Raw genomic sequence first — 25,370 nt, 5'->3', positions numbered from 1 at the left:
TTTATATATGTATATGAATTAGTCATCTAAACAAAGGACAAATAAATGCAAGCCTAATCCAATTTTTTAAACTTGTAAACCAACTGTACCTTTCCCTCACATGCACGTGCAACGTAACCGGCCAGGTATACAATTGGTGCCAACTCTATGTCAGCTACCGGCTCACTCCACATAGTGATGAATTCAAGCGCACTCGAGAGCTCCTTGGCTGTAGATGAGATGGCAGCTGACAAGGCATAAGTTTTACCATCCTGGATGGGAACATAGCACACAAAGTCCAACTCTAACCAAGGCAGTCTTTCGTCGTCAGATACAGTGAATGATTCTTCCTGCTGTTTCCATGGCTTCACTGAAGCGATGTTGTGTAGAGCGTATCACTTTGCTATCATCCTCATAAAGGTGATTGTTGCAGAGCAGTCTTGGAATTCAGATGCATCCGGGTGGCACTGTGAGTTTTCTTGAAGGTACTGGAGAGTGGCAATAACAGGCGGAGAAAATATTTGCACGGCCCTGCGCACTTTCATTTTTTCGAGGTTGTTTGGTTCAACATGAGCCCGTGTAAGGAACCTTACGGGCGTAACGAGGAGTTGAGTTTGAATTTCAAAAAGTTTCCTTAGGTAGAATCCACCTCGAATGGCTTGCCCTTCATCTACCATTTCCCTTTCTAGGAAGTTGTTGCGGAGATTCTTGATTAAATGGTTTGGATCAAAGGACAAGAAGAGTGGATCACCTTCCCTAAAAGGGTGAAGTACAGCGTGGGCAAGTGCACCCATCCTCTGAAAAGCGTTTGAATAGGGCAACATTAGTTTGATGGTTGTCCGTCACAATTCTAACCACACGAAAACCAAGTTCTTCCACTGTTTTCATTACTTCCATAGTCATAGAATGAAGCTTGTCATTTTTCAGGCAGCGGGTGAAAAAATAGCCGACTGGTATAACGTAAGGTGTCGACAACCCTCTCAAAACAAAGCACAGCAGGCGATTTGCCACCTGAGGGACTGTTGTAGCATGAAGTCGAGAGTTGGACGAAAACTCGTCTGGTCGGGGACGATCATAATAAAACTTAAAAGGAGGACGCCGACCAAAAGTAAAAAACAAAAAACAACAAAATGACGTTTCGGCTCCCGTACGGGAGCCTTGTTCACAATGAGAAGGATTAGAAAGTGCATCAGGATTAAATACGTTTGAAAAGAGGGCGCAGGGAGCGTGCGTATACAGGAGTTAGATTTCCAGTGTTGCGATTGAGGGTGCGATTAGTCGTTTGAATGAATAATGATTCGAGGTGAAGGCGACGGTACAGATTCTTTTCAGTTGCCAGCACGTGTGCCCTACCCCAGTCAATATCGTGGCCAGTCGATACGGAGTGTTCGGCGATAGCATTAGAGTTCACTTTTTTGTTTTTAACGTCATTACAATGTTCTTTTAGGCGTCTATTAAAATCACCAGTCTCGCCGATGTCTGCCGCTGTCTCGATCTTCTTTGCATCATCTATCACTCTCGCAATATCGAATGTTGTCTGACAAGCTTCATCAACCAGCGCAGAATTATCGCAGCCGGCTTTTAATGTGAGCTGGTATACATTCTTGACTAACAAGACACTTTCACTAGAAACTCCTGTGCATGCCTCTGCAAAAAGTTCATTTCCACTCACATTTGGGCTCTGTTTTTTTTAGCCGTGCAGTCAGCAGAGCAGTCAATTCGTGGCCTCTTCTTTCTTCTTTGTTCACTTTCTTTTTGCATGTAATTTGGGTAGTTCGGAAACACAGTCGGAACCGCTGTCGGAAGTAGAATCTTCAGTTTCGTTTCTTTCTTGTAGTCCGCGTCCGTAAAGTGCAGTGAGCATACCAGCGATTTATCACTCGGCTCCCACTTGGTGCCTCTTCCACCCGGGCCCTCCCGGGAAATGTTTTTCAACCATGCTGCCCGCCGCTGAGGATCGCACGGAAATTCATGATATCGGATCGTCGGATCTTTCCTTGCGTTGGTGCTGCACAGCGGCACACAGCAGTTGCGCGGCATGGCACTGCATGTGCTAAAACATCTGTTTACACCGTACACGATCACACACGTACAATACAGCAGTCGTGAATCGAAAAGAAACACGCTGCGACACGTGGGACCCACTGGTTCTGCGGCGCTCGGGCGCTCTTCCCACTGCAAAGTGTCCCGGAGCAGTGGCACCCCGACGGCGGAAACTGTAAACTCTCGCGTCACGCTCTCGCCCAGCAGAATCGGTGCGACGCGACGGGCCGCACCAAGTGCGTTGCCATTGAGCGGCCGTGCCAGTACACATCCCCCAACACACTTTACCATCATACAGACCACGCTGCATTCACTTCGTGCTCCTCTAACAGTTTCTTTAGATTCATAGTTGGCAAAAATTTGAGATCATTGCAGTTTGCTGCATTGTAGAAATGTGAAAGCATTTGCATTTGAACGGCAGCAACTTTTTTTTGCAAGTCATCGTTATCATGTGACTCTTAGGTGACATCAACTCTTTTTTTGCAAGTTATCATTGTCTAACACCAGTACACATCCCCAACACACTTTACCATCATACACACACAGTGCATTCACTTCGTGCTCCTCTAACACAGTTTTTTAGATTCACATTTGGCAAAAATTGGATATCACTGCAGTTTGCTGCATTGGAGAAATATGAAGGCATTTCCATTTGAACGGCAGCAACTTTTTTTTTTTTGCAGGTCATCATTGTCTAACACCAGTACACATCCCCCAACACACTTTACCATCATACACACCACAGTGCATTCACTTCGTGCTCCTCTAACACACTTTTTTAGATTCACAGTTTGTAAAAATTGGATATTACTGCAGTTTGCTGCATTGGAGAAATGTGAAGGCATCTCCATTTGAACGGCAGGAACTTTTTTTTTTTGCAAGTCATCATTGTCTAACACCAGTACACATCCCCAACACACTTTACCATCATACACACACAGTGCATTCACTTCGTGCTCCTCTAACACAGTTTTTTAGATTCACATTTGGCAAAAATTGGATATCACTGCAGTTTGCTGCATTGGAGAAATATGAAGGCATTTCCATTTGAACGGCAGCAACTTTTTTTTTTGCAGGTCATCATTGTCTAACACCAGTACACATCCCCCAACACACTTTACCATCATACACACCACAGTGCATTCACTTCGTGCTCCTCTAACACACTTTTTTAGATTCACAGTTTGTAAAAATTGGATATTACTGCAGTTTGCTGCATTGGAGAAATGTGAAGGCATCTCCATTTGAACGGCAGGAACTTTTTTTTTTGCAAGTCATCATTGTCTAACACCAGTACACATCCCCAACACACTTTACCATCATACACACACAGTGCATTCACTTCGTGCTCCTCTAACACAGTTTTTTAGATTCACATTTGGCAAAAATTGGATATCACTGCAGTTTGCTGCATTGGAGAAATATGAAGGCATTTCCATTTGAACGGCAGCAACTTTTTTTTTTGCAGGTCATCATTGTCTAACACCAGTACACATCCCCCAACACACTTTACCATCATACACACACAGTGCATTCACTTCGTGCTCCTCTAACACAGTTTTTTAGATTCACATTTGGCAAAAATTGGATATCACTGCAGTTTGCTGCATTGGAGAAATATGAAGGCATTTCCATTTGAACAGCAGCAACTTTTTTTTTTGCAGGTCATCATTGTCTAACACCAGTACACATCCCCCAACACACTTTACCATCATACACACCACAGTGCATTCACTTCGTGCTCCTCTAACACACTTTTTTAGATTCACAGTTTGTAAAAATTGGATATTACTGCAGTTTGCTGCATTGGAGAAATGTGAAGGCATCTCCATTTGAACGGTAGGAACTTTTTTTTTTCCAAGTCATCATTGTCTAACACCAGTACACATCCCCAACACACTTTACCATCATACACACACAGTGCATTCACTTCGTGCTCCTCTAACACAGTTTTTTTAGATTCACATTTGGCAAAAATTGGATATCACTGCAGTTTGCTGCATTGGAGAATTATGAAGGCATTTCCATTTGAACGGCAGCAACTTTTTTTTTTGCAGGTCATCATTGTCTAACACCAGTACACATCCCCCAACACACTTTACCATCATACACACCACAGTGCATTCATTTCGTGCTCCTCTAACACACTTTTTTAGATTCACAGTTTGTAAAAATTGGATATTACTGCAGTTTGCTGCATTGGAGAAATGTGAAGGCATCTCCATTTGAACGGCAGGAAATTTTTTTTTTGCAAGTCATCATTGTCTAACACCAGTACACATCCCCAACACACTTTACCATCATACACACACAGTGCATTCACTTCGTGCTCCTCTAACACAGTTTTTTAGATTCACATTTGGCAAAAATTGGATATCACTGCAGTTTGCTGCATTGGAGAAATATGAAGGCATTTCCATTTGAACAGCAGCAACTTTTTTTTTTGCAAGTCATCATTGTCTAACACCAGTACACATCCCCAACACACTTTACCATCATACACACACAGTGCATTCACTTCGTGCTCCTCTAACACAGTTTTTTAGATTCACATTTGGCAAAAATTGGATATCACTGCAGTTTGCTGCATTGGAGAAATATGAAGACATTTCCATTTGAACGGCAGCAACTTTTTTTTTTGCAGGTCATCATTGTCTAACACCAGTACACATCCCCCAACACACTTTACCATCATACACACCACAGTGCATTCACTTCGTGCTCCTCTAACACACTTTTTTAGATTCACAGTTTGTAAAAATTGGATATTACTGCAGTTTGCTGCATTGGAGAAATGTGAAGGCATCTCCATTTGAACGGCAGGAACTTTTTTTTTTGCAAGTCATCATTGTCTAACACCAGTACACATCCCCAACACACTTTACCATCATACACACCACAGTGCATTCACTTCGTGCTCCTCTAACACAGTTTTTTAGATTCACAGTTGGCAAAAATTGGAGATCACTGCAGTTTGCTGCATTGGAGAAATATGAAGGCATTTCCATTTGAACGGCAGCAACTTTTTTTTTTGCAGGTCATCATTGTCTAACACCAGTACACATCCCCCAACACACTTTACCATCATACACACCACAGTGCATTCACTTCGTGCTCCTCTAACACAGTTTTTTAGATTCACAGTTGGCAAAAATTGGAGATCACTGCAGTTTGCTGCATTGGAGAAATATGAAGGCATTTCCATTTGAACAGCAGCAACTTTTTTTTTTTGCAAGTCATCATTGTCTAACACCGGTACACATCCCCCAACACACTTTACCATCATACACACACAGTGCATTCACTTCGTGCTCCTCTAACACAGTTTTTTAGATTCACAGTTGGCAAAAATTGGATATTACTGCAGTTTGTTGCATTGGAGAAATGTGAAAGCATTTGCATTTGAACGGCAACATATTTTTGCGAGCAATCGTTGGCATGTGACACTTACCATGTGACCCTTAGGTGACATCAACTTTTTTTTGCAAGTGATCATTGTCTAACAACAGTACACATCCCCCAACACACTGTACCATCATACACACCGCAGTGCGTTCACTTTGTGCTCCTTTAACACACTTGAACAACTCTTCATGGTGTATGCATTGCAAGCCCGCATGGCACACAGGAGGCCCGCGTTCGAACCGCAGTGCCGGCGAATTTCTTTTTCCAAATGGTCATTTTCGTGCGGACTTGCTCTGCTGGCAGGTCCTGTACATGCCCCTCATGAGACAAGAAATGCTTTCTCGTTAAAATTGCAAGAGTCTTAAGGCTCAACTGATAACAGTGGGTAACATGCAAACATGCTGGTGCGTGCAGGTGGGTGACGTGGTGGACGCCCTAGATTTGAAGCACGGCGCATGGTTTGAAGCCAAAGTAGTGAAGATCACCAAGGCTGGGGAGACCTGTTCGACATACACAAACCCTCTTTCATGCAACGGCATTGTAAATGGCCATGCCAAAGTGAACAGCGCAGCAACTTCAGGGTCAGACAAGACCGGAGAGTCGGAGCCTTCTCCAGCTGGCTCTGAGGCTGATGAACCATGTGCTTCATTGGAGACACCTGCTGTCACTGACGATGGCTTGCTGTACCACGTCCAGTATGACGAGTGAGTGCTTTTTGTATGTATAGCTAGAAACTGCAGATTGGACACCTCCACTATGACCTAAGCATGCGAAACAAGACATTATTGATGTTCTTTTTGTCCTCCTTAAAGTTGACAACACTCCAACAAACACATCAGCCACTAAAAGTTTATGCGCTTCACATTTAGCTGTGATGACTGTCATAAATTTTTGGGGCGTAAATGGAAGCCAAAGGGGCCACGAAAGCATTTCCAGAGTAGTAATTCCACGACTGTCCATGCGGTTGGTCTGTGTTTGACCACAACGACCTCGAGACATAGCCATCGGCTTGTTACTATAGTATGCTGGTGGCTTGTTGACTGTGCTGCGGATTGGATTTTTTTCATGTTGTTTTGTTTTCACCATTGTAGTTTTTACTGAGGTTTTGTGCACTTTGTGGTGGTATAGTTATCCATGCAGCTACGCATGCAGTTCATTTGGGATCCGAAGCATCTTCGACAAGCACAACTTATGTTAACCATACTCACCGAAGGTTCATTTCGAAGACTGGCGGTGGCTGCGCATTGCATGCAGAAACAACTTTCACTTCATGAATTAATTCACGCAAATACCCGCATGTTGCAGTGTTCAGCACGAACAAGGCTGTCAATTACGAGTAGGACAGGCTTCAGCTTCCTGATTCATGCTTTTCTTGGCAAAATCTGTAAGCTCAGCGTCAGGACATGGTGAGAGCCGGCACTTATTGCGTGCAAACTAGTTTCTCGTAGAAAAGCGAGGGCTCGGGCTAGTTTCTCATGGCACGAATATAGCCTATGTATGGACTTAGTACATGTCCCGCTATAGCAGACCACACCAATGGAGTGTTTCTGTTTTGTCACAATGCAAAAACGGAAGCTTCTAAAGTGTAGTATTTTATGCGGTAACAATTTTTTTGCAGGAATAATTGCTCTAAAAAGAGTCTGTTAAAAAAAAAATTTTTGCCACTGTTGGCTATATTTGGCGGCATGAAGATAAATCCCTCTCGCCACGGGCTCATTTATTGCAATGTACAGTGAGCATATTTTATTACAAGACGTATTGATTTTAAAACAGTGCTTCTTTGCATTGCATAATTTGCAATAATTCGTATTTTTGCTGATGTATGGGCATTCGCTTGGAACGAAAGGAAGCATTTCACATTTTCACTTAAACCCAGCTCTGCCGCTGGAGGTTTGCACCAGTGATGTGCTCTTCACTTGCGAATGACTGGCACATGCTATGCAGTTATGAGGACGAGGTCGTTGCGGTTAGGCTGAGCTGCATCCGGCCGCGGGCCCGCAAAGTGGTCCCCTTTGAGGATGTGCGTGTCGGGGACCGAATCATGGCCAACTTCAACGTGGAGCAGCCCTACCAGCTGGGCTTTTGGTACGACTGCGAGGTGACTGGGAAGAAGTCCAGCGGCACCAAGCAGGAGCTGTGGGCCACTGTGCTCATGGGGTGAGCGGCTGCCACTTGGCTTTGCTAGCTTCGGCTGGCTTGAGTGGGATTGTGAATTGTTGGGGTTTAACGTCCCAGAGCAACGCATGGGCTCTGAGGGACGCCGTATTGGAGGCCTCTGGATATATTGATCTAGACCACCTCGTGTTCTTTAATCTGTGCTGACATTGCACAGCACACAGACGTATTTTTATATGTGTTTCGCCTCCATAAAAATGTGACCACTGTGGCAGAGAAATAATCCTGTCACCTTGACATCAGCAGCTGAATGCCAAAAGCCGGTGATACACTTCGGCGGTTTCACTGAAAGGATATTAGACTGCATATTTTTGCTTTCGCATTTTGCTATTGCCTTGGTTGCATGGTATTCCCCTGCAACCGCCAAATAATTTATAATTGAATTTCTTCTCTGATGCTATTTCACTTTCGGTTTCATCGTAAGAAGTGTTTAGATCACATGAGACAAGAAAAAAAGCTGTACAGTAAAAGCTCGTTAATTCGAACTCGAAGGGGATCGGAAAATTGTTCGAATGAAACGAAGTTCGAATTATCGAATGGGCACTACAATGAGCAGTCATAGCACGCTACCGCGCGGGCAGAATCCGAAGCAGTCACATCTAGACTCGTTATCACAAGCTAGGCACTACTACACGTTTGTGGCGGGTGATTCTGAGAACTAAATTTATCCGCTCCTAATGGCAAACGACAAATTGATCGGCCAGTTATGCACCAGAAACAAGTACTTGAATGCATTCGCGTGAGCAGCAAGCTTTAATGCTGGAATATATGACGCTATTTAGGCTCCAAAACATGTTTATTTACAGGGAAGGGTTGTCAAAATTAAAGTAATCAGCGAAATGCATTTGCTTGCGTTTCTTCTGTCGGGACTCCATCAACATCATCTGCAGCCTGCATAAAGCTCCTCCGCAACGTCAGAGTTCTCACTGTCAGAGAAGTGGCATGCTGCAACATCAAGCACCGACGCTGCTTCACATGCACTTGGCGGTGGCATAGTCTCATCGCCACTGTCAGACTCGTCACTGTCGGCTGTTCTCACCGCACGTGAGCCCTGCGATGTCTGCTGACAGCATGTAGCCTCAATTACGTCAGCGTCACTAAAGGGATCCAACGTCTCCACACTGCTGTTCACGTAGCTCGCGGCACCAACAAAAAGCCTGACTGCGGTGGCCGAACTGCACTGTGTACACCACGTGATCACTACCTGTAGTGATTTACGCTGTAGTTGGATTGGATTGCACTCGTGTGTGCGTGCATGTTTGTCCCTCCCGTCCTGTGTTGTTCTGCGCAAAGTTTTTTAAATATGTTGGAATGGCTTGACATACTTTCAGTACCTTATTGTTGCCAGTAGAGGTCCCTGCGATCTCTGACACTTCGAGGTGGCAGCCGGACTGTAATCGCCATCAACTTGCTTTTGTCGCCGGTGTTGTGGCGGGCAGTTATTGCTTGTCCCATACGTTGAAAATTGGTTGTTGAGGGATGGAAATTGTTGAAGAGCTATCTCGCATCTCGGAGGAAAGGGATAAAGGAGGGAGTGAAAGAAGAAAGGAAGAAAGAAGTGCCGTAGTGGAGGGCTCCGTAATAATTTCGACCACCTGGGGATCTTTAACGTGCACTGACATCACACAGCACACGGGCGCCTTTGCCTCCATCGAAACACGGCCACCGCAGTTGGGACCTAACCCGGGTACTTCGGATCAGTAGCTGAGCGCGCTAACCACTGAGCCACCGCGGCGGGTCTCATAAGTTCGCCATTCGCTGTTTTGTCACATGGTTTTCTCTTACCGCGTCGACCGAGTGGCGCTCAGTCTTCACGAACTTTACGCTTCTTACGCGTCTTCATGAAGTTACATCCGTTCGCCATTTTGTGATTGCATCCGGCGGTTCCGCCACTTTGAACAAAAAGTGACTTATCTTTGTGTGTGTTTGACGAGCGGTGTGGTGCACACTCGGATTGTGGACAACATGGTCCCGCCGGGTCCGTCAAAGAAGCGTGGGAAATATTCCAACCAAATGCGGGGACATTGCTTTCTAGCGTGTGCAGTGAAAGCACAACTTTTCCGCAAATACAGGCGCAAATCGTCGCCAGCAAGAGAAATTTGTCACAAGGTAAAATCAGTGACATTTTTAAGCCGATTTCATCTCAATAAAGTTGTTTTTTATATACTTCACAGATTTTACGCACTGTTCGATTATTCGGACCATTTTCTAGGTCCCTTCGTGTCCGAAAAATCAGTCGGCAACTGTACATGTGCCAGTTGGTCTCAATTTGAAGCAGAAGCGTGGTGCTTATGAAGGAGAAAAAATTGCACACAGTCAGCGATAAATCAATTTACAACTGTCTGAGAACTTTGGCTACCAGTCAAATGGTAAGCTTTGCTTGCACAGCCGTTCATGTGACATGCACTGTCCAATCGGTTGTCCAACTTCTGCACTGCTGCCGGCTGGAAGCAGTGTGCATACAACAGGCAGTGCAATTGATTCAGTGCAATCCATTTATAATGATTTTGAGGAAACCAGAGAATCGGATCGCTACAACTGATTATTGTTATATCTGGACCGGCAAAAAAATTGAAGAAATAAAATGCAAAAAGAACACATACAAAGTGGAAAGACAGTCTAATTGGTCTTGGTGCATAGAATGCATTTTTTCAGCATGATCTACGCAGTGCAAACAAAAGCCACCCCCACAAGAGCTCCTGTCAAAGGACAAACGCGCCGTGATGTTATCATGCACAGCATCTTGACGGCTGCCATGGTCTGCATTGCGGACAGCGCAAAGGGGGGAACGTGCTAAGAAAAGGTACTGCTTTGAAAATAGGAGTAAATTCTCAAGGACAAGAGGGGGGTGGGGGCAAAAATATTGCCTTGCACTTAGTCGGCGTCATTTTTACCCAGTTCATGAACACTCAAACGAGTGAAAATGTTTGTGAGAGAAAGCGTTGCGCGGCTACCATCAAGCAAGCTCTTCTATTTTCCCTCCGGCAATTGCAACGATGATAGCGCTTGGTATTCCTCGCGTATTTTGCTACACTGGCCCGTTTGCAGAGTTTTCACATCATATCGCTTCAAAACATTTAGCTTTTCTTTATCAAACTTTCAGACATTTTGTTGGAAGACACCTTCCAGCTGGCCAGAATGTTTTCGTTGTAGCTATTACTTCACTAATTTTTTATCATTATGGACCTCCTGCATGTTTGTAAACAAACAAGGTGGCGCTGCAGTCGCTAGCGAGCTCGTGGTAGGCAAAAGGTCGGGGAGTGGCGTCGCGGATAGGTGTTGAGCGCGGGTTTTCAAGGCTTGTAGGCACGTTTCCAGTTTCTGCGAATCATAGCAATGGTCGATGCTTCCAACTTAGTAATTTGTCGAAGTACACGAGCTCGCGTTGGTCACGTGCGGCCTATAAAGAGAAATAGTTTGCCACTGTGTATTGTATATATGGTTAGTAGTAAATATGTAGACACTCTGCACTAGCCGGAATGATTTTACTTCGGGACAGTAGTGAGGGGAAGTGCTGGCGTTGTTTCGTCGGAGCAGACATGCGCTCATCGTCTGCTGACATACGTACGTGTCGCGCTGCGGGAAAAGTGGGGACAGCGTCGTGACCCCGATCTCCTGTCTCGCTTAGCGCTGTTTTTAGCCGCATGACCACGCACCAGCCAGTCCGACTTGTCCTCTTGATAAGCTGGTCGATTTGGTGAAAATTTCTGATTTCTAGAATTATTTTCTTTCCTAGCCCTGAAGTCTAGTTTCGTGACGAAAAATTATAGCAAAATATTGAGTACAAATTTATAAATTACGCTTTTTAGAAGTGTGGTCATCAAAAATTGTGAGGTAATTTCTTTGATTTCAGTGCCGCATTTCTTTGACCAAAGTGAAAGCGAAGATGCCATAAACGAGGGAATAAACTTTAAGGTTCGTTTTCTGACCTCTCACATTTTCTGCGACTGGATCACTCACCTTCGTAATTCGCATGAAAATCAAATGATTCCATTTGTAGCAAACTATTCCTGAGACGTTGAGGAGCGTAATAAATCTCGATTTTTTTTTCCCTACAGGTGCAGTATTGTGTTAGTTATTTTTTGTAAGAAACGTTTTCATGTAACTATGCATGCATAAGTACTGATCATATAGAAAAAGAACTAATCGTGTCATCATACAGAACAGGGCTTTATGTACATGCTGGAATAAAAAAACTGCGCACTATCTACTCAATTATTTGAGAGCTTGGGGGGACTTGACGACGGTGTTAATTATAATTGCCCAGAACTGCACCAGGTATAGCTATAAATAAAAGGAATGACTGAAACTAGCGTAGGAATTTCATATTTGCACCAAGTTTAGTTACATATCACATGCATGAATAACGAAAACACTTTTCATGCCGCGTCCCCTCTCAATCTCGCCACGTGTCTGTTAGTAGCACGCCTGCGGCTGCTTCTTTCCAAACAAGCTTCGCGATCATGTATTACCTCATGAAACATGACACATGCATGATGCAATGAAAAAGCATATGGTGTTTAGCACACTTAAGGTACGCGACCGCGCAAGATTGACACAACTTACCAGACTTCTTTCTACTCGAATGAAATAATTACGTCGTCATATCAAGAAACAGTTTCAAGTAAATATTGAATGCCATAAAACGCGCCACTAAAACATGGTGTGCTATTAACAAAAAAAAAAAAACGCATTCCTTGGGGGCGAGTGAACCTGTCGGCGCCCCGTGCGGGGCGAGTGAACCTGTCGGCGCCCCGTGCACCCCGGCTCAAGGTGATAAGTATGTGTGCAACTACATATGTCTTTTTTTCCTTGAGCAATTATCAGCCTACTATCCTGAAGTTCAGGTGAATGAACGCAGTAACTTGCATGCTATTAAGTGCATTGAGTGGCAGTGCCTATCGACTCCCAGACTTCGCGCTTTACTACCGTGGCCCAATGCCTGTTAGCCAGTTTCCGAATGCGGCATTTATGCGCGAGAAACCTATCGAGGCTAATTTAATATTTTTTATGCTACTACGCGGATCCAGCAGTGACGCAGGTGGTCAATACATGCTGCTTCTGCAGTGCACAGGCTTGAAACAGCCGCCGGTAGCTGCGGCAGCTGCGGTAGGCACGGGCAAGCGGAACCTGTTTTGCCTACCATGCGAAAGTCGCTGCTAACATCAGCGCCACCGCATCTTCGTGACGTCGCGGGGTGAAGGAGGTCCATACTATATGGTTTACTTTTACAAGGGGGCAATGGGAGAATTGATAAATCTGAAAAATTTGACCATTATAAGCAATATATCGCTATATCTGGGATTGCACTCTACGTTCTACGCGTGCATGCATTGCACTAGCTTCTTTGCTGCATCCATAAAATTTTGTCGAGGTTCAGAGGCACAGAGGCTGACCAACCAACAGTTGTTTTGAGCGCTAATACCGTAAGTAGTGCCACTGCATTTCTAGAGCAGCTCGTTGATAGAAATGATTTTTGCGAGAAGCGCATGACCACGGTGTAGAGCTTGGAAAGTACTGTTAGAGGGCACGCATGAAGAAGCAGACGTCTATAATGGTCTTTCTCAAGAAAAAACGGCACCTTTAACTGACATTGCATTTTTCACTGTGCTAGGGGAAGTCCACTTACTACTAACTTCAGTTACAACGAACACGATCCTCATGACCTGGAGGTTCATTATAAGTTGGCGCTATTGTACAACCGCTGTTAGGGGTTTTTTGTTTGTTTGCTTATTACTGAAGCAGGCTAGCTTAAGCATTGTTGTGAATTCCATAGTTTGCTAGGAATTGTCAGAACAGGGTCTGGCAAGTTACTATAAATACCGTATTTTTTGCCGGCCACATTGCCAGTGGTTGTGACTGGTACTCCTTTTGAATCGGTGCAGGACGTCGAAAGCACCTCTGGAAAATTGCCGCCTCATGTTCTGCGATGAGCTGTTTGCAATCGAGCCACATCCTGCTGCTGGTGCAGAAAACACGGAACAGTCTCCGGCAAAGCGTGAGTACCGCAGAATGTAGAGGCACCGTAAATTTTGTTGCCCAGACATAACTAAGGCATGCTAGACTGGCTACTAATTCAGACAAGTTGGAAACCCCACATATGCATCCTAGGGCATCTTTTTACCAGCTCTCAAAAGGTGCGGAGGAACCCCAGATGCCTTGGCCTCCATCCCTTCCTGTCTGACATGTAACAGGCAAAGGCGGGCTAGTTTGTGGTTAACAATGGAGTGCATATTGCAACCGCGCAAAACGACGAGGGACGAAGAGAAGAAAGCACAGGACAAAACGCAGAACTTCAACTGAGGTTTACTACAAGGAAAACCACATTTATACAAGATTCGTAATCACACCTGATAGACAGCAGACACCACCACGTTACACAGGCACGCGGGCACGCGTGGCACAAGTTAGCATCTAGATAGTTGAATTCCCTCTTGGATAAGGATACTGAAGTGGTGCTTATGCAACAATCATTTTATTTTTTTATGCAGTAGGCTTCAAAAATTTCCCTGCTAAGCTGGGTCGGTTTCAGGATACAATTGTCCAGAAAAAATTACCAACCCAACATAGCAGCTGGGTGAGTAATTTTTTCAGGACAGTTTTGTCCTGTTAAGCTGGGTTGGTAACTTTTGAAACCTACTGCATAAAAAAAAAACAAAATGACCATTGCATAAGCACCACTTCAGTATCCTTATCCAAGAAGGAATTCAACTATCTGGATGCTAACTTGTGCCATGTGCGCCCGCTTACCTGTGTAACGTAGTGATGTCTGCTGTCTATAAAGTGTGATTACGAATCTTGTATAAATGTGGTTTTCCTTGTAGTAAACCTCAGTTGAAGTTCTGCGTTTTGTCCTGTGCTTTCTTCTCTTCGTCCCTCGCCGTTTTGCGCGTTTGCAATATGCACCCCTGTCTGACATGCACCCACACACATGGCAGCTCAAGAAATGCCCAAGGCCAATTAATAATCGCTGGCTCTGCAATGAAACAAACAGCCTGCAAGGAACAGTTGCTCTGTGATTAGTCCCACAATAAAGTGGGTGAAAGAAAGGTGGCGGTTGCCAAGGTCATGCACATGCTTTGAGAATGGCTTTGCTGTGTCGCTGCCAAGGTTTAAAAAGCCTGGAGCTGAAGTCAGTGAATGTGCCTTTTGTGCCACTAATCTGCTGGAGTTGCTGTTTGGTGATGTATCTGAGGTGTCATAATAGGAGAGTTTTCCTTCTCCCAGGCCAGCAGGTATGACCTGGTTCAAAGACCAAGCCAACATCCAGAGTGTGTTAGCCGGAGCGGCTAACATACTGTGTTGAGAGAAAAGTTCAACCCTCTAGTTTCACCTATGAGCTGCCATATAATAGGCTTATTTCCCTGGATGCTGGCTTAATCTTTGAACCAGGTCATACCTGCTGGATACAGTAGAACCCCGCTGTTACGTTCCTCACTGCTGCGTTTTCCCGGCTGTTACGTCGTTTTCGTCCGGTCCCGGCATAGCTCCCATAGGATCCAATGTATTGGGTACCCCTCTGTTACGTTGTAGCTGTGAAAACGTTCCCGCATGATACGTCGCAACCAGGCACCCCGAACCCGGCCGGGCAACGCGCGCCAACCGCCATTTTGACGAGTCTTGGCCAGGCTTGGCTACGGAATTGGCTACAAGACCATGGCCTCTGAGATCACCCCTTTGCACGCGTGTGGGTAATCTCGGAGGCCATAAAAAGCCGCACGCGAGTTGGAGAGATTGCCACTAGATGGCCACTGCCTCGTGAGCCGAAACGAGTAAAACCCGCGGGCCCGCAGCAGTCCAGTCTTTCTTGTTTGTGCGGTTCAACCCATCCGAGTCGTCCGTGTCCTTTCATCAACAGCTACGCTGCCTACACCTCGTCGGGCCTCGCTAATCCAGTCTTTCTTGTTTGTGCGGTTCAACCCATCCCAGTCGTCCGTGTCCTCCCGTCAACACCTACGCTGCCTACACTTCGTCGGGCCTCGCTAACACCGCGAGCGATTTGTCGTCCTTTGATGGCGTCGCGCAAGCGCAAGGCGCTTTCCCTCGAGGAAAAGCTGGATGTTCTCAACGCAGTCGACAGGCAGCCAGCGCGGAAAAGAGTCGACATCGCCAAGGATCTTGGTCTGCCACCCTCGACGCTTAACAGCATCGTCTCGAAGCGTGCCGAGATACAAGGGAATGCCGCGCTCTTGGGCCCGAAAGCTAAGCAGGCTCGTGGCGCCAAGTATGGAAACCTCGACGAGTCGCTTCTTACTTGGCTTAAACAAGCTCGCGCTGCCGGTGTTAACTTCGACGGCAGCATTTTGCGCGAGAAGGCGATGGAAATAGCCGACCGACTGGGCATCAGTGACTTTGCGGCGTCAAATGGCTGGATCGACCGTTTCCGGAAGAGGCACGGCATCGCGTATAAGACGGTATCCGGGGAAGCAGCAAGTGTAAACTTGGAAACTGTCGACGATTGGAAGGCCACACTATCTGCCATAATTGAAGGGTATGAGCCTCGTGACATTTACAATGCCGACGAAACGGGCCTTTTCTTTCGGGTGCAGCCATCCAAGTTGTTAAGCCTGAAGAGCGAAGCATGCCACGAAGGCAAATGCAGCAAAGAACGATTGACGGTGCTCCTTTGCTGCAACATGGATGGCTCGGACAAGCTGAAGCCATGGGTAATCGGAAAATACCGAAACCCACGGTGCTTAAAGAACATTCGCCTGCTGCCATGTCACTATAGAAGCAACAGTCGTGCATGGATGACGGGTTCTTTGTTCGAAGATTTTCTTTGTTACTTCGGCAACAAGATGGGCTCCCAGTGCGAGTGTTGTCCTTTTTCTGGACAATTGTGCTGCCCACCCGAGAGACCCATCGTTTCTTCGGAACGTTAAGCTTGTTTTTTTTTCCTGCAAACACTACAAGCCACTTGCAGCTGTTGGATGCCGGCATCATAAAGAACTTAAAGCACTCGTACAGGAAGTCCATCGTAAAGCGCTGTCTGGCGCGTATTGATCGCGGACAGCAGCCTACTATCGTTTCAATACTGGACGCTATGCACTACGTCGCTTTAGCATGGACTGCAGTGAGCGCGTCAACTGCACAGCACTGCTTCGCGCGGTGTGGCTTTCGCATGGACGGCGGAGAGGAAACTGCCACGGAAGCTGGAGAGACGGAAGCAGCCTCTCATGATCAAGAGCTGAGTGAAGCTTTGAATGCGCTGGGTGCCACGGGAGTCACGTATGACAACTACGTCGCCGTGGATGCTGCTGTCGTGACGTCCGAGTGTAAGAGTATCGCCGAGATCGTTGCAGACTCGGTCGCGAGTGAAGCCTCAGACTATGATGACGACGAGGAGCACGAGCCGCATGATTCCTGGGAGTTGGCGGACCCGAGCTTTGGAGAAGTCGTCGCGGCTCTGGACCTCCTCCGCAGGTACATCGCACCTCAAAGCGACGCTGAGAGCAATGCGGCTTTCCAGGCCATCGAGAAACGCGTGGTGTTTTCCAGCAAGCGGAAAAAACGGCAATCGACCATTCTCGATTTTTTTAAGACCTAAGCTCACTTGATGTCGAAATAAATTGTTTCAAGGCAAAGCTGCACTGTTTTTATTAATTTTCGGACCTTTCCTCACTGTTGCGTTTTCCCGGCTTTTACGTTTTTTTTTCGCGGTCCGGTGAAAAACGTATGAACGGGGTTCCACTGTATATGAAATGCGTAGCAACGTCGTTGGCTTGGTCTTTGAAACAGGTCATACCTGCTGGACATACGAACCGCGTTGCAACTAGCCTTTGCTACCCTTGGATTCTGCACATTCCAAACTAGTCAAAAGGGCGATGGCCAATCTGTGCTTTCAAAATGCCATTTGTAAGTGTTGTCCTCATTTGATATACAGTAGTTTCCAGCAAGTTATCGCTCGCTGGCTACCCTGGTCATCTGCTGATAGTTGTTGCAGAATCACTGTTTAGAAAGGCAAACGCGAATAAGCAAGCTGCTGCTCGTGCTGTTGGAGAAGAACGGAAAAACTTCTAATGTTCCATATATGCACACTGTATCCCACAAACTGAAGCGTATTGCGAAGCAGACATATGTGCGGGTTGTTTTTTCAGCTATGCACTTAGGCTATGCAGAGTTAACAAACCACAGAGTCAAATGCCCAGGGTGTGCAAGAAGCACAGAGTTCCCTTTGTTGAATGCAAAGAGGGTGTGGTGTATCAGAATCCACTATCGTGTGGGAAACAGTGTGTAGGACAGACTGGTTGGTGTTTAACCCCTTAAAGGGACACTTAGGAGAACTCTATCAATTTTTTTTTGTTAGCAAAATCTGATAGTTCGGCATTTCATGGCTTTAGTAATCTTTTGATGGTCCGTTGGGTTCCTCGGAAGGGTGCAGATCCTTCCAAACGTTGTTGTTCGGCGGCGATGAAGGGAGATGTGCAGATGAAGGTCAAAGAGAGAATATATTTACGGTATGTACAAGGGCAAACTGCGTTACAAGTTGAGTCACACAGACGGTCAAGCTGTAACTGACAAAGCTTGACAATACCAGTTGTTGGGCGAGTTGGTGCTGACGATGATCCTCTTCTTTGTCCCGTCTGTCGCGCTGTTATGGATCATCAACTGACAAAGACAATTCTCACACAGAGAAACACTCTGTACAAGCCCTTACTCATCGACGCGAGGTTAGAGTCTAGGGATGTAGAATTACGGGCCACTGCACGGAGCCTCTAGCTGAACTAGACAGGACTGCTCTCCAATGATTTTACATACAATTTAAAGCTTTTGCAAACAAAGAGATTAGGGCGGTCATATATCGAGGCCCGCCATAAGCTTCGATAACCAATGGAGGTAGCCACAGCCACTGAAGGTTGGACCCAACTTCGAGCCCGGGGCTTGGCTATAAAGAAAAAGAAACACATACAGAAAACATTTTGAAAACCCTCTCCCCGAGCGGAGTTCTCGGCCTTTGCGCTTGATGCTTTCCCTTTCCCTGCCGCACCCGCGTGTCGCCTCTCAAAGGATGAAGTGTGTTTTTTTTTTTTAGCTAATTGGCGGGACCAGTGACCCACCGGCTCGCCGCAGGAATGTCAGACGGCGGAGAGCCGCGACGCTTCGGTGCCATCAAGAATGCCAAAAAAAAGAGGCCCATCGCGGAATGCGAGGTGGTTCGCATTCTGCCGCCGTGGGAATGCTGTCTAAGACCAAGCGGCACCACGTGCTCGGTGTTCGCGCCTCGCATGCTTTCTTGGCGCCAGGTGTCCTCGGCCATGACAGCGGTGCTGTCAAGCAGCCAGTGCCCTTTGCCACTGCTTGCGGGTGGGGGGGCAGTGACCACAAGCTAAAGGAATAAAAAAAATATGCACGTTGATGGAGCGCGGCCTTACAGCTTGGTTGCTGCTTGTCCGCGAGAGATGCATTTATTTCAAATAAATTTGGATTCCAAGTTGAAAAGTTTTTCTCGCCAATCCGATTCAAACTCGAGAGCTTTTATGACGTCACGGAGAACTCTTATGACGGCACAGGACGGAATGACGTGAAACGTGACGCAAACGCAGACTCCGTGATTTCTGGCCACTAGCGGTACGGTCTAGCAGATGCCGAAATGAAAGCTACTGCCGCCGCACGTTGTAGGCATCTATCGGGGGTCGCTACCGTCGCTTCGTTTACGTTTGCACCGGCGTCTTGCCAGCGTTACGATAGATCCCGACGACGAAGTTCTCGCAAAAACTCTGGCCTGCATTTCAGCGACCTCAGCCCCAGAGAGCGTGTGATGCTTTTGAGGGGGCACAGTTAGGTTAGGCGCCGGCAGGTCGTTTCCCCCTTCCTCAGTGAGCAGCCGTTGCTAATCAGATATCATAACCCCAGTGCGGGGAGTCCCGAGAGGCCAGGACAAGGTCGGCGCGCTGCGCCCCTCGGAGGATGACCGGAGCTTTGGAGCCAAAGGATTGTGATTACTTGAACGGCGCGGTTGCGCGGTGCAGCAGGCGGCGTCAAGGTCTCCCATGGTTGCAAGGGTCAGGTTTTTTTTTTTTCTTGCCACAAAAAAACGGATGGGTGCTCAAGGGCTCTCACGTTTAAAGTTGGTGGCTTGAAATTAAAGCCGACGCATGACGCTTCAACGGCTTCCGCTGGATCCAATGGGCCCACTGGATCAGGCTCTCTCGCCAACTTGCATGTACCTTCAGATGTGTACTGTGAATGGATTAAATTAGCCGAGAGCTCGAAAAGAACAGCTCCACCCAACTGCCGAAGCTATTGAATTACGCCACAACGCACACCGCAGCGCGCAAAGCTCATAGACACCGCAAAGCTCATAGACGCAAAGCGCCATAACAAATCAAAACTGGCCGCCTGTGGCGCCGCCAAGCATCGGTTTTCTTTGCTTCCAACATTCAGGTTGTGTTTTGTCTGTCGTCCTTGTGTGATAAAAGTGCACTATCAGTTTTAAAACAAAACTTACTTCAATATTGAACTGTGCAACCTTCCTTTGTCAGCCTCAGAGATTCACGGTCTCCATGTAGGAAGGAAAATTCCTCCAAGGTGGCGTCTCTTGTCCTACGCGTGTACTTGCGAGATTGGCCTGTGGCGGCAATACCTGTATTTTGGTTCTTGTTATTTTCTACCTTACAAGAGCTTTGTTTTCAGTAAGAGTGGCGTTTTTGTGATCAGGAGCTGGTATTCTATTGATACAAGCCAGCTTCAATTTCTCCTCAGAGTCCCTTTAAGGGCTTATGCCGACCTCAGCTCGTTACGAGCGATCGGCCCTTTTTTGTTTATGACGAGCTGAGGTCGTCATGGGTTTTCCGCAATGTTTCAAGTGGCTTTTGGCGACCCCAGCTCGTCAAATGGTACTTTACTGCATAAATCATAGATGGCTGCACAGGATCCATCATTTGCGCTTTTCTTGAATGCGATTGGGAACGCTAGATAGCAGAAGGCCTGTGTCACGTTTCCCGCGTTTTTTAACAAACATGACATCATCCGTATGGGGCTCTGGTGCGGGAGATGATTCTACGTCGGATGATAGCGCAAGTGATGCGGATGTCGTTGATTTTTATTCTTCAAGTGAAGAAAATAGTGATGACATTCTTACTGACAGCGAGTCAGAAGCGGAAGACAGCAGCGATGACACGATGGCCCGCTCCCGTGAATGGTGCCGGATAGACCTGGACAATATCCCACTTTGACCTCTGTGGTTTGAATTTAAGGGTTCTGCAGGACCGAAGCTCATAGTAGGTTCTCCTCTCCAACCATTGGGGCTCTTTGAGGCTTACTTCGATGATGAGCTGCTTGATGTTATTGTTGTAGAGACAAACCGGTACGCCTCTCAGCTGTTGAATTCGAGTAAGCTGGGCAAGCACTCTCGCTTCCGGAAATGGTTTCCAGTTACACGAGAAGAATTGCGTGTTTCTCTTAGCCTCTTGTTGCTGCAGCGCATTGTACAGAAACCAGACGAAAGGATGTACTGGTCAAGAAACTGGCTGATTAAGACTCCTGTCTTCGGCGAGGTATTGCCTAGAAATCGGTTTCAACTCATCATGAGAATGTTGCACTTTGTTGACAACGCGACCATTGAGAACTTGGAAGGACACCCTCAACCTCCTCAGCTCCGAAAAATCTGGCCAGTGTATCAGGAGCTTCTGAACAAATACCACATGTTTTACGTGCCTGAGCGTGATGTAAGTGTCAACGAGAGCTTGTTGCTGTTCAAAGGACGACTCAGCTGGAAGCAGTATATTCCCCTAAAGAGAGCAAGGTTTGGCATCAAGTCATTCTTGTTGTGTGAGTGTGGAAGCAGCCATATATGGAACTCAGTGATATATACAGGGAAAGGCACCAACCTGGAGAGCTCGTCAGTAGGAACAGAAACTTTCGGAATGGCGACGAAAGTTGTACTGAAGATTGCGGAGCCCCTTGTAGACAAGGGCTATTATGCATCACAACCAACAATTTCTACACATCTCCAGAATTGGTTGACTTCTTGCTGAAGAAATCTACCGATATCTATGGCACAACACGAGTGACTCACAAAGACCTTCCTCCTGGTTTAACTAGGGCAAAGCTCAAGAAAGGCGAGGTGCGTTTCTTTCAACGGGCAAGTGCTTGGCTGTACACTGGATGGATAAAAAGCTGGTAACGGCTTTATCCTCTGTACACTGTGCTGAAATGGTGCCATTCACTGACAAAATGGGCAACCAAACCATGAAGCCAGAAGTTATCATGGATTACAACCATACAGTGGGAGGAGTCGACAGGGCAGATCAGATGCTGACGAGCTGTTCAGTGCCACAGAAGCGAAAGAAGATTTCATACAAGATCTTCCAACATTTATTCATTCGTCCTCTATCAGAAGGCAGAGCAACTCATCTGGAGTACCGGCTGCAACTTGTTGAGCAGACCTTCGGCAAGTAACAACGGTACCAAAAAGACAGGGCGGCCAGGACGTCCCCTGAATGTGAAGCGGTTTGGTGAGTGCCACTTTCCATCACATCACATATCCCACCAACAGAGAAGAAGAAAGAACTGACATGCCACTGTGTAGTGTGCTACATGAAGCGAGACGCAAATGGCAAAAACATCCGAAAGGAAACAAGGATCTGGTGCAGGTGGTGCCAGAAGGCCGTCTGCACAGTGCCACACTTAGAACGCTACCGCACGGATGGTGGTCTCTACTAGTTTTAAGGCATCTAGAAAGCAATGGTGCATCTTTGGCGCGGCAATTCTAAGTTACCTGTTACTTTCTGGAATTTCAAGAATTTTTTTTTGTTTTTCTGAACGCACCAAAAAGGCGTTAGGTACAGAGTATTACACGAGGGGACAGGTAATTAACAATAAATGATTATCATCTGCCGTAAATTGTTTCTGTGAATATTTTTATGTTTGAAACACATTACTCAAGCATTTGACGTCATAAAAAAATTTGGCAATTTTGAAACAATTTTTTTATTTGTTTGGATGTTAAGGGGTTAAATAATCGCTTCCGTGAGCAGGAGCACCATGTAAAGAACAAAAATGAACAAGATGGGTTGCTTGTAGTGCATTGCAATGAATGCAGATGGTGTACACCTCTCTACGACTTGAAAGTTCTATTCGACTTGACAATTCTATTCAGTAAAAACATGAATAAGCACACGCGGAAAATAATTGAAACAAAAAAGATAGAACGATTAGGAAGTGCCTATATTATTAGCACCTCTTCTGTTAATTCGTCCCTAAAACATTTGTGTATATTCGGGCTCAATGATCTCTTATATGTCTGGTGATATAACGGCAATGCAGCGTGTATATGTAAATGTGTTTCTTCACAATAAAGTTTTGGAAGTTGGCGCTGTGTGTGTGTCTCCTCTCGTTCTTTGTCCATGTCGTGTGTTGCACTACAATGATGGATTTAGGTGTTGACTGCTAGAAACTGATATTTGCTTGTCTGAAATGTGTTAATTGTGTTGCTAAGAACCCTCTTCTATGTTCTTTTAAACGATTAATGATGTTGCTTGGAAATCTGCTTACTTATCATTTGCGATGAGGAAGCTGATATACAAAATATGTACGGATAGAAAAAAAATGTTTCAACCTTTTATTATTTTGCTTTTTATTGCATTTTAGAGTTTAAGCACTATACAGTAAAAGCTCATTAATTTGAACTCGAAGGGGGCTGGAACATTGTTCGAATTAAGCGAAGTTCGAATTATCGAATGGGCGCTGGAATGAGTGGTCATTGCGCCTCACCGCATGGCAGAATCCGAAACAGTCACATCTAGACTCGTTATGGCGAGCTAGGCGCTACTACACATTGGCAGGCGATTCTGAGGATTACCATATTTACTTGCGTAATGAACCCGCTTTTTTTCCGAGTGGCGGCTCAGCGATTATGGCGCTCGGCTGCTGACCCGAAAGACGCGGGTTCCGTACCGGCCACGGCGGTCGAATTTCGATGGAGGGGAAATTCTAGAGGCCCGTGTACTGTGCAGTGTCAATACTTGTTAAAGAACCCCAATTGGTCGAAACTTCCGGAGCCCTTCACAACGGCTTCTCTGATAGCCTGAGTCGCTTTGGGACGTCAAACACCCATAAATCAAAACCACTTTTTTCCCAGAAAAGTTGACATCAGTTTGGGGGCAGGGTTCATTAAGCGAGGAAAAAAAGTTTGAACAGACTTTTTTGGAAGGGTCGATATTTCATATCATACCTCCATCCATCCTTCCGTCGTGAGGGTCAGGCGGGTTGGTGCCGCTGGTGTTTAGCATCTATGCGATCCAGCATGCGGTAGCCGGTAGCGCTGGCCAATAGCATCGAGATAACCCAAACATGCTGAACACCGGCCCTGAAGGTCAGGCGCACGTTTCTTATGCCAGGTTAAAAAAACACTCAGGACAGTGACGAGTGCATAATGCCAATGACTATTCCTTAGCTTACAGCATATGAGGTCTTGGCACTCCTTGGCACTCTGCCAAGTTCGCCGAGAGCTCGCCATGCTCTCCCCCTTCCCCCACCCCTCTGGCTGGAAGTCTTCTCAAAAGATAAACGAGTAGTGGTGTTATCAGCAGCAGGCAGCCCCCCCCTTTCTTCTGGCAGCAGCTCTCCTCAAAAGATAAACAAGTGATGTTATCAGTGGCCAGCCTGCAGCACCTTGACGCACTGCCAAGTTCTGGGCTGGGGAGGGCATGAAAGTGAGGAACCAGCTACAAAAAGCATAAGGCTGGAAAAAAAGTAAATTCTCACCATCAAAAGTGGGGGGCGGGTTCATAATGCGAGTGGGTTCATTAAGCGAGTAAATACATGTGGTCCCAATGGCAAAATAAAAAAATTGATTGGCCAATTACAGGCCAGAAACAAGTCACTGGAATGCAGTCGCGTGAGCAGCGAGCTTTAGTGCTGGAATATAGGACACTACACTCCTTAAACATGTTTATTGGGAGTTGTCAAAATTAAAAGTAATCCGTGATGTCTATTTGCTTGCATTTCTTCTGCCGAGACTCCATAAGCATCACCTGCAGCTTGCCCAAGAGCTCCAGTGGAACGTCCGAGTTCTCACTGGCAGAGAAGTAGCATGCTGCAACATCAGGCACTGACGCTATTTCACATGCACTACATGCGCTTGGTGGTAGCATAGTCTCATCGCCACCGTCAGACTCGTCACTGTCGGCTGTGCTCACCACCTGTGAGCACTGTGGCGTCTGCTGGCAGCATGCTGCCTCAATTATATCGGCGTCACTCAAGGACTCCAGCGTCTCCACATTGATGTCCACATAGCTCGCGGTACCAACAGAACGCATGACGCCGGCACCCAAACCGCCATACTGCGTTACACCACGTGATCACGACCAAGCGACCGCGGCACAACAAAAACCTGGAACGGATTGCACCGAAGCATCGGCGGCGCGGGCAAGTGCTCCGGCAGTTTAAAGCTGCTATGGCATGTACCGTAACACGGGCTCCGTGAGCCTCGTGCGCTCTGCTTTTTTTTTTCTTTTCCATTATCCTACATCTCTAGCAAACTTTCAGCGCATTTTATTTGCTATGGGTCAACTTCTATCTACAAAGAGCAGTGTCAGCCTGTTGCTCCTAGTTCGAATTAACTGTAGCGGATGCTGACTTGTTCGAATTATCGGGAGTTTTCCCCCATTGAAATACACAGGGCTGTGCCGGGACCCACGCGTCAGTTCGAATTAATGAGCTTTTACTGTATGTGTTTTATCACTGTAAGCCCACACTTTTCAATAGATGTGTTAAATGTGAGTCACTGCAGCTCTGATATTTTTAAAGCAACATCGTTAAGGCTG

The 25,370-nt window shown here is 46.3% G+C and overlaps 1 protein-coding gene across 1 annotated transcript in view; it reads left to right on the top strand.

Annotated features, from left to right (window-relative positions):
• Positions 1–25,370, top strand: part of LOC144132333 (E3 ubiquitin-protein ligase UHRF1-like) — an 85,520-nt gene that overhangs the window by 8,286 nt on the left and 51,864 nt on the right. Inside the window, exons 4-6 of the mRNA XM_077664660.1 lie at positions 5,842–6,131; positions 7,372–7,584; positions 13,488–13,600. Of these exons, the coding sequence (XP_077520786.1) occupies positions 5,842–6,131; positions 7,372–7,584; positions 13,488–13,600 (616 nt within the window). The remainder of the gene's footprint in view (positions 1–5,841; positions 6,132–7,371; positions 7,585–13,487; positions 13,601–25,370) is intronic.

The sequence above is a fragment of the Amblyomma americanum genome, chromosome 5, assembly GCF_052857255.1.
Source record: "Amblyomma americanum isolate KBUSLIRL-KWMA chromosome 5, ASM5285725v1, whole genome shotgun sequence".
In the NCBI taxonomy this organism is placed as follows: Eukaryota; Metazoa; Arthropoda; class Arachnida; order Ixodida; family Ixodidae; genus Amblyomma; species Amblyomma americanum.
This window is presented reverse-complemented; position numbering and strand designations above follow the sequence as displayed.